Below are 9,801 nucleotides of genomic sequence, written 5' to 3'. Positions count from 1 at the left end.
TGTAGGTCTTCCAACACCTAACCTTATAGAACTCCATGCTATGACACAGCTATCGGACGCTTTGCCATTTCAATAGAACAGGATTCCACACATCAACTAAATGAGTATCTAGCCCCACTGCCCTCAGGGCGCAGGTACAGGGCTCTGAGGTGCAGAAAGGCCCGCTTTGGAAGAAGCCTGATTCCCTCAGTCATTAAATACCTTAACAACAGACATCGCTAAATGTATTATTTTGAATGTTTCTTGACGTGTGTATTATGACTGTTTATGTTTATGTTGTGTGTGTCAAACAAGTGCAGTGTTGTGGAAAAGAATGTCCCCTTTGGGGACAATAAAGTATAAAGTAAAGTAACGTAAATGTGAAATACAACAGTGAAATCTGTAGACATCTTCTAGTAGGTAATATTCACTCACTCATTCACTCATTTTGTACCGCTTATCCGAACTACCTCGGGTCACGGGGAGCCTGTGCCAATCTCAGGCGTCATCGGGCATCAAGGCAGGATACACCCTGGACGGAGTGCCAACCCATCGCAGGGCACACACACACTCTCATTCACTCACACAATCACACACTACGGACCATTTTCCAGAGATGCCAATCAACCTACCATGCATGTCTTTGGACCGAGGGAGGAAACCGGCGAGGCACGGGGAGAACATGCAAACTCCACACACACAAGGCGGAGGCGGGAATCGGGAACCCTTATTAATATTCAGTCTTTCTTTCTTTCTTTGTTTTTTACGTTCTCTTTTTGGACACTGTGTAAAGCTTGGTGGTGGTAGCATCCTGCAATTAGGACACTTATTATAGAAATGTGAAGTATATTCATCCGTCATTTCTTTGTAGCTTATTCATTTATGCATATTCTGTCATTTCTTTGTGTTTTTTTCTCCTACAGGAAATTCAGCCTCTCTGGAAACTGTGTTAAAGGTAAAGCTCGGTGGTGGTAGCATCCTGCCGTTGGGACACTTTTTAGCTAAGATCGAAGTTTGTTAACACTGAAGAATGAGTGCATAATAATGGTCACATTGTAGATAAACTTATTCTGTGGGAAATTGTTACCATTTGAAAGGACATTATTTTATTATATTTATATTATTTAGTGTCCAGCGTCACCAAAATGTGGATGAGGTTCCTTTCTGAATCTGATTTCTCTCAAGGTTTCTTCCTCATTTCTTCCTCTCAGGTGTTTTTTCGTTGCCACTGTCACCTCTGGCTTGTTCATTAAGAAAAATTGTTAGAGATAAATAGTAACTTACTTTTAAATTGAAATGTTTTATTTTGTTTCTATACTTCTGTAAAGCGATATGAGACATCGTTCATTGTTAAGTGCTATACTCATAATTTGAAGTGAACTGTGTAGAAATGTGTAGAAATAGAAAGGAGTAAAGAAAAAAGCTGCTGTTCTTATCAAGCTGATGTACTGTTGTGAATCTTGTAAGAAATTACAGAAATTGCACCCAAATTCCACTCCAAGGTACAAATCTAAAAGAGCTCATTCCTAAAAAGGTTTAAGTATCATAAGGTAATTCGTTTAGGACTCTAAACGTATAAACTTGATTCAATTATAAATATGTGAACGGCAGCAGGAGGTCAAGCATCACCACGAACAAAGGGTCTACGTGACTGCGATTACCATTTAAAGTGACCACTTGGTTGATAACAATTGTAACAATACCAAGACATGGTGTACGTGACCATGATTAACATTTAAAGACAATCAGCTAGACAACAAGGTGTAGCCCAGCCATTTGGGAGACATTCGATTCTTACACTCAACACACATTCAAAGCGGAACTTCATTTAAATTACCAAAAGGGAAAACTGTACAGTATAAAATGCTTGAGCAGGATTTGCTCAGGGTTCTTATTGACTCCGATGAACCCAAAGTACGTCATGTATTTTGTCACTGCTATGCTGGAATAAACTTCTTGTTCTCCATTAAGATCTTCAACATCATCGTCTTATTTTTACACAACGCATTTTTTATTTCTTACAATCTGCAGCACCAAAAGTAGACCAAAGATTTTGAGAAAACCAATTTATTTAGAGGTTTGAAGATGAGAGAACTTCAGACTGAAGAGATGTTGAAATTAAACTGAACTCTGAACTAATGCACTAATATAACAAGTCGTATATATATTCTACTGCTCTACAAGTTAAAGTGGTTACGGTTAAGGACAGGGTTAGCATTTTACATTTTATAGGCTGTGTGTGTTGTACTTATGAATGTTTCTGTTTTAACATCAGGTGGAAATAAACTCATTTTCTGTTAGATTGGGTAATCAAGCAGATTCTGAACCGTCTGAATGCATCAAAGATGCTGCCATTTATTTTCGGGCATATATGTCAAAGCTGTTAAAAAGCATATAAAAGGCATTTCTGCCAGCAAATTTTCAGTTGCTGTTTCGGTGATATTGATTTGACGTGACAGTAAAATTGTCTCCGCTGTTTAATATTTGGAATGTATTCTTTGTATTTCTTTGTGTAGTAGATTATGCTTATTAGGAGAATTCCTATAAGAGCCCAGCTTTCTTTTTCAGGTCGCTCTGACGCCACTTTGGCAAGCGCTGGAAATCATTCCTGGAGCAGCCGAGAAGACTCTCAAAGTCTGCGTCACTCAGATAATTCTGAAACACAGATGACAGAGATGAGAATCAATGATTTTGTGGATGAGATAAAGACATGTGTACAGTATGTAATGACCATTAAACCCGGACGTTGGAAAGATGGGATGCTGGAAAGAGTTTACATTCCCTACAGTTTACTCAGTCTTTAAACAGACTGGTAGATTCCAGAAATGGATGTAATGACTGATTGGTCAGTTGACATAATAAGAGTTAATATGGAGGACTCAGTGGCTTTATTTAAGGGACATTTAGGGGGTTTTTACACCTGGTCACTTCATGCGTTTTCTGTGATCAGATAGCTATCCGATCGTAAAAAGACCAGGTCTAAATGCCCTCCGAAATGTTTTCGAACATTCAAACCACTTCAGGAGGTGGTCTGGGACGCATTTCAGATGAAACTGGACAGGTGTAAATGAATGTGGTTGTTCAAGCCACATACGTCAGCACTATACTCCTCCCAAACGGAAGTACGTCACTCGCAGGTGACTCACGAGTTGTGCATTGCGCCAGAAACAAATATGTTTTCCCACCAGCGCTGTGCTCCGATCTTTCACCCAGGTGTCTCGTTGGGTCTTAAAATGCACTGCTGCCGCCAGCGAAAATGCAGAAAACAGTAAATGTTGTTTTTTGTAGCAACCGCAGACACCAAAGCGTGTTCCATTTCAATTACCCCGGAAATGAGGTAAAATATATTTGCATTTTGGGCGGGAGTAGAAAGATCGGATCGATATCCGATTCGCCGAGACGCATTTATGTGGCCTAATGTAAATGGAACAGTTTTAACAAATCAGATAGCTATCGGATCAGAGAAAACACATGAAGTCACCAGATGTAAAAAGGCCCTTAGAGACAAACTTGTGTCCCAAATAATGTACTACAAACTATGCACTCTATCATCCAGTGCATGAAATTTAGGAAGGGTAGTTTTTACTAAACGGAAGTGTAAGCGTTTTTATATTTGATGGGAAAAGATATCAAATGGACGTAATGTAACGCCGCAAGCTTCAGAAAATCCAGTGAATTTTTAAAAGATGTTCACCTGAGAGTCAGTTATAACCAACTTTTACATTGTTTTATTTTTTTGTGTTTTAACATAAAATATATTTTGCTTGAACTTAATGTTACTTGAAAGATTTTTACATATTGTCTTTTAGCATTTACATTGAAACCATGCCGTTCCTTATTGAATCTGACTGTCTTGATTTCTTATACTACAGTAACGCAACATTAGAAAGACACAGGCCCTGATTTATGTCAAAAAATATAAAAAAATAAACCATAATAACAAACCATAAAATCTGATTGACTAGTTCACTCTACAGAACATTCTCATTCCTCGTTACCCACCTCTCGGTTGCTGGGATCCACTGCCTGAGGAAGCTCTCTGGCGCTATTATTGGTTTGCTTCTCAGGACCCAAATTCACTGAGCTTTGACTTTTACCGCTGCTCACGTGGGGTCGAGGATTTTGAGATTTGGAGTTCTGAGTTGAGATTTCAGTAATGGGACCACCAGGGGCGCTGCTGAGCACATCTCCACCCACTGACTTCCTGTTGATGACTTTGTTGTTCATATTCTAATAGGATTGTTTAGGTTCATGTGAAGAGAAGAAAGAGAAGATTGCAGCTACAAGTTAAACAAATTGATATCGCTTGTGTGTTTAAGTTCTATCGCAAATGTATTCTTTACTAGTAAGGTAGGATTCTGAGGTTTGTGTACCATATTCTTGTCACTAGAATTGCTGTAGTGTTTAGTATTGTTGATTCTGTAGTGTGTAGTGTTTCTTGGACATGAATGTTGGTCTATGCTATTAGTTATCTCGAGAGGCTAATCAAGGGCAGTTTATTAATACAACAATCGTTGAAATTCTTTATTTATTTCAGCTTTAATTTATTAAATCTGGAGTTTTAAAATGGGGACAAATGTTTACATACATTAAGTTGAATGTGATTGGCCACTAGACATAATCAGCAGTTGATTGTGAGTGGAACTGTAGCTTTATTTAAGGGTCTAGTTGGTTTAAGGGTTTAGACACAGTGCCTTTTTGCTCTTGGAAAAATTATGGGATGCCATAACGTTTTTAATAAAAAACAGAGAAATAGAGCTAAAAGATTCATACTTAAGGTATTTTAAAGTTTCCACCCGAGTGATAAGCAATAGAACAGTTTAACATCTTTTTATCTAAGACTTTTCATTCCTCAAAGCAGTTCTGTGTTTCTCTGAACACATCCATAACATACCACACTGGTCTGTGAAACCGATCCTGAGGCAGACACCTTACTCTTCATCTCTTCATATGACAAACCTCCCTGAAAAATTCAAATCCAGATATGCTCTTTAGTAAAGTGGCATACAGTCACTTTCACAACAATGCCAGCACACTCTAATGACTCGTTTCAGTTATATTCCTCTCACTCACACTCCACTTGTAAGTGTCCCAAGCGTTGAACCATCCTATAAAAGTCGGCGGCTCGTAGCCCTGTTTTACTGAGATGATGGGGGTATCAGGGTTGCGGCCCGCTGGATGCGTCTTCAGATATTCTAATGCACAGCCGTGAGACTCCTGGATCTCAAACTGGTTGGCAGAGTTGCCAATCCACAGGAAAACCTGTGTAGAATATAATGAGCACCATTAACAATTGTCTTTAAAAGCACCAAAGCAACAAATCATATAAAAAGAAACAGGACTTCATGCAGGCCAACCTCCTCCCAGGTGTCCAGCAGCATGACATCATCCTCATCCAGGTCATCCTGAGAGAAATTAGCCACCTCCTCCATACGGAATTGCCCCGTCTGGTTAGAGCACTCAAAGAGGCGGGGAGTGTGCGATGGCGTTAACTTCTCAAAGCTAGTGGAGGTGAATGTTGTGTAAACAGGATTAATTCAGCACCTGATGCTTATGTGTTTAGGGTTCCATACAGAGGTTAAGAGATGCTTATGGAACATCTTGAGTTACCTCTTGTCACTTGAATATGGTGCTTTTCCACCCAAGGCCACCCAGAACTGTGCAGGCTCTTGGCCCTCCATCACAATCTGCTTGTCCACCTTTGAAAGTACATCAGCTACAGTCTTCCCCATCTCACGCTCATCACCACTGCAGCCCTATTCATACACATAAACACATACAGTAGCAGACATTTACCTCGTGTTATAGAAGCGAGCGTTAAGGGCCTTGCTCAGGGGCCCAGCAAGTAGCAGCTTGGTGGACCTGGGATTCAATCACACGACCTCCCGATTGGAAATCCAATGCTTTAACCACTAAACTACCACATCTCCATCCACATAGATGTGGAGAACAAGGACCTTACATGCCAATGTGCCGTTCAGAGGCTGGTTAGATACTAATATTCATGCTGGATTACTGTACATCCCACAACAAGTCACTGATCATTTCCCTATAACTGCACATGCTATCATATTTTATTTCTTTGCTTAATATTAAAATATAAAGAATACTTGCCTTGCCGTACCACATGTAAGACATGTCCTTTGTTTTCAGAAAAAAGACATCATTGCTGTTGAGAGAAGATGCTCTAGCTGGCACCTCTGTAGCCTTAGTATTCATTTCATCTGTTCCTTTAACCTGGAAAAGCCTGGCTCCGGGATCAGGGTTTACCACACCCGGTTTTCCTGTCCCACCCTTAAAACAAACCAGCATGCCTTTATTTGTCTGATGACAAATGTCTCATCTCATTATCTCCATAACACAGAAACCAGTTGTATAGGTCAGATACTGTATTTCCTGTCATGATTAGTTCTTGAGAGCCAAAAATTGATTGGATATACCGTATATACAGAAGGTGTACGACATTCTATCCCACTACTATCAAATCAAATAAAATTTTTATTATTAACTGTTAATAGATTAAACTAAGTATGAATATAAGGTCCATCCCAGTCCATATGTTACCAATATTCACTTTGTAAATAATTAAAACCTTTTTATATTTATAAAAAAATTAAATATTAAAAAACAGAAAATATGCTACACATCTCCATTCATTACTATATAACCATATATATATATACAGTATGATTTACCTCATAGATGATGAGTTTACCCTTAAAGATGGCCAGAAAATGGCGTGGCTCTTTACCCATGGTCACCCTGACCTGAACAGGAGCTCCATTATATTTATTGTCTATATTGACTGCCTGGTATGCACATGCTGTTATCTCGTCCTGTGTGGCATGGCGACCCTGGACAATACATAAGCGCGTTTTTAGCACACATTTCATATTAGTTGTGATAGTGAGTAAAAGATATTCCATAGTTCTCTATAATAAACACGAGCATAAGATTTTGAGTTCAAATTTGTCCATTTGACCAAAATGTTTGCTATAGCTTATAGATATATATCGTCGCTGTCGGGCGGAAACCTCGTATGTCCAAATTTTGTCAATTTCATATTTTTTCACATATCGATGCTATTGGTCAGTCCCCACGTGGGTCTGTTATTTTTACAAGTTATTAACCAATCTAAAGTCTTGAAAATAGCTTGAGCGCAAATCTCATAACTCCATTGGACACTTCAACTGTCCACCTCTTCCTCACTCCGCGGGAGAGCTTCGCGGCATATTTCTCCTCAAGAAGAGTCGCAACGAATCAACACGTCTTCTGAGGTAAATGTCTTCAAAACACTGGGCTCAAAGAAAAAAAAATCTTGACCCCCGCTAGTTCTGGTGCTCGTCTGAGGACAGGAATTTAGCGCAAGACAATCCACTGCAATGCGGACTAAACCCTGTGCACTGCAGATAAGGTACGGCGTTTTTTTAATTTCCTGAAAAATAACGGTTTTGGAGATACGAGGATTCCGTCTGACAGCGACGTTATTTTCTTTTGCTCACCAGCCACATGTAGAGGAGATACTGTGGTTTGTTGGCTCTGTTGTAGGTATAGAGAATTAGATAACAGTCTCCTCCATAAAACTGCCCATAGGTACTGGGTTGTACCTCCTGAAGCTCCAAGTGCTCTATACGCCAAATCTGAATGTAAATAATAAGCAGTATTATTTTTAATGTTACATGGTAGAAATAACTTTGTGGTGTTTATTTGTTTGCATGTATTGCTCCTTACCTTTACTTCACCAGAAGCATCATCCACCATTCGCTCCTGTGCAGCCAGTTTAGGCTCAGCATGTAGTTCCATGACGTTGAACTTGACCTGGTCAACTTTGGCTATAAGACATTGAATTAGTACACAGCCACACATGGCACCATGTTTTAATCTATTAATGTTTGATAATCGAGTGAATACCTATCTGGCCCCTGGTGTAGGTTTTCCCCAGGCCCTGGGTTTGACCTTTATCTTTCCAGGACTTGAAGAGTTGTTTAAACATGGCAGATTCTGCTCCATCACTCATCACTTCCACATGAGTCGTGGGGGGATAGTTTTTGGCTTTGATAAATCCCTAAGAGGAAACATTTTGATGAATCGATGGTAATTCTTAAAGAATAAATAACGTAATGTAATAATGCAAAATTAAGCCTTACCACTGCATATTGAAGGGCCGAACGCCTCTCCTGATCAGAAGCCTTCTTTCCTTTCCACACTGCTAAAGAGACACCGCCGATGTCTACAATGTAGCAGTCCTAAAAGAGAGATTACACACAATTAATGCCAGTGGTACACAGAACAAACAGCAATGTGACGAAGATAGGGAGGATAGGGATAGGGATTTCTTACATTAGAATTGAGAAGGCTTTGGGTCAATGGACTAGAAGCCACTTCCTGTACTATCAGCTTACCACTGTCATCTGAAACCCTGTGAACATTACAGATATTTACGCAGTATCATAAGAAGGTGAAAAAACAGTGCATAAACAAGAGCAACAAATGACCCCAGCAGAAGAGCAGAGGCGTATTTGATGTACCTGGTATTGAAGAACCAGGATAAACCCTTGTTGAAGAGCAAGGATATACCTTGATATATACTGTAAGTGGGAAGTTGAACTCTTGATCAGTGTGTAATGCATATTGCTTCCCATCAATAAAATAATTCTATAAACATGCACGATTTCTGATTTGAACAATCACTGAGTACTGTATGTTTGCTGGTTTGCCATTAGTATTGGTCTAATGTGTTGTCTTTTGGTGGTCCCGTCCCACAGCGATTGTGATCTTCACAAATTCAGATGCTTTTTCTCTGACCATTGTGGTGACCAGAGATACACTTTTGAAAGAGTAGGGATATGCCCTGGTGGAAGATCAAAAGTATGCTCTTATGGAAGGTCAGGAATAGAATAGCAAGTATATACCCTTGGCAAAGAGATGTTTGTGGAAGATCTGATTGACTAGTTCACTCTACAGAACATTCTCATTCCTCATTACCCACCTCTTGGTTGCTGGGATCCACTGCCTGAGGAAGCTCTCTGGCGCTATTATTGGTTTGCTTCTCAGGACCCAAATTCACTGAGCTTTGATTTTTACTTTGACTTTTGACTTTTTTTGTTGAAAGATCATCTTTATGGAAGAGCATATATTGCCTGTGTAGAAGAGATGGAATATGCCCTTGTAGAATAGACGAGGCATAACTTTGTTAAAGAGTTGGGATCGAGCCTTGTGGAAGAGATTGGATATACCCTTGTGGAAGAAATTAAAAGTAGTCTGGAAGAGAAGGGGCATACAATACCCTTGAGCAAGAGATAGAACATTCTCTTGAAGAAAAGATGGGATATAACATTGTAGAAGAACAAACCAGAGAATCCCTGTGTAAGTGATTGGCTATACCCTTGTGGAACACCAAATTCAGGAAGCGATGGGACAAACCCTTGTGGATGGCATAAATCATTGTAGAAGCATACTGTACTGTAGTCTTGCAGAAGAGATTAGAGATTCCCTTAAGGAAGACATTTGCTATATTCTTGCTAAAAATCTAAGATTTGATATCTTCCTTTGTGGAAGATATGGTATGTATTCTAGGGGAAGAGATGGAGTATATCCTTGTAGAAGAAATGGGGTAAATGATTGTAGAATGGTATGAATATGCCTGTGTGGAAGAGCAGAAGTATACTCTTATTAGAAGCAAGCAGGAAATGTGCTTACTGGTAAAGTTTGACATTAGCAGTCTTTAACTGGTCAGCTGTGCTGTCAGGTATTGCTTCTTTCACTGGTCTTGTCCTCTGGCCCAGCACAGATATCATGATCTTCATCAGTTCTGGGTAGGCT

The 9,801-nt window shown here is 39.6% G+C and overlaps 1 protein-coding gene across 2 annotated transcripts in view; it reads right to left on the bottom strand.

Annotated features, from left to right (window-relative positions):
• Positions 1 to 1,968: 1,968 nt before the first annotated feature.
• The window catches only part of vill (villin-like), a 13,979-nt gene continuing 6,146 nt past the window's right edge, over positions 1,969 to 9,801 (bottom strand). For both annotated transcript variants that reach the window (XM_060862267.1, XM_060862268.1), the window contains exons 7-20: positions 9,679 to 9,801; positions 8,320 to 8,398; positions 8,127 to 8,225; positions 7,891 to 8,044; positions 7,711 to 7,811; positions 7,482 to 7,619; positions 6,675 to 6,833; positions 6,094 to 6,273; positions 5,590 to 5,735; positions 5,337 to 5,481; positions 5,053 to 5,241; positions 4,874 to 4,942; positions 3,982 to 4,209; positions 1,969 to 2,634 (exon numbers count right to left, since the gene is read on the bottom strand). The exon at positions 9,679 to 9,801 is cut by the window's right edge and continues 83 nt beyond it. In XM_060862267.1, coding sequence (XP_060718250.1) covers positions 2,521 to 2,634; positions 3,982 to 4,209; positions 4,874 to 4,942; positions 5,053 to 5,241; positions 5,337 to 5,481; positions 5,590 to 5,735; positions 6,094 to 6,273; positions 6,675 to 6,833; positions 7,482 to 7,619; positions 7,711 to 7,811; positions 7,891 to 8,044; positions 8,127 to 8,225; positions 8,320 to 8,398; positions 9,679 to 9,801 — 1,924 coding nt within the window. In that variant the 3' untranslated portion in view covers positions 1,969 to 2,520. The remainder of the gene's footprint in view (positions 2,635 to 3,981; positions 4,210 to 4,873; positions 4,943 to 5,052; positions 5,242 to 5,336; positions 5,482 to 5,589; positions 5,736 to 6,093; positions 6,274 to 6,674; positions 6,834 to 7,481; positions 7,620 to 7,710; positions 7,812 to 7,890; positions 8,045 to 8,126; positions 8,226 to 8,319; positions 8,399 to 9,678) is intronic.

The sequence above is a fragment of the Tachysurus vachellii genome, chromosome 25 (assembly GCF_030014155.1).
Source record: "Tachysurus vachellii isolate PV-2020 chromosome 25, HZAU_Pvac_v1, whole genome shotgun sequence".
Taxonomy (NCBI): domain Eukaryota; kingdom Metazoa; phylum Chordata; class Actinopteri; order Siluriformes; family Bagridae; genus Tachysurus; species Tachysurus vachellii.
This window is presented reverse-complemented; position numbering and strand designations above follow the sequence as displayed.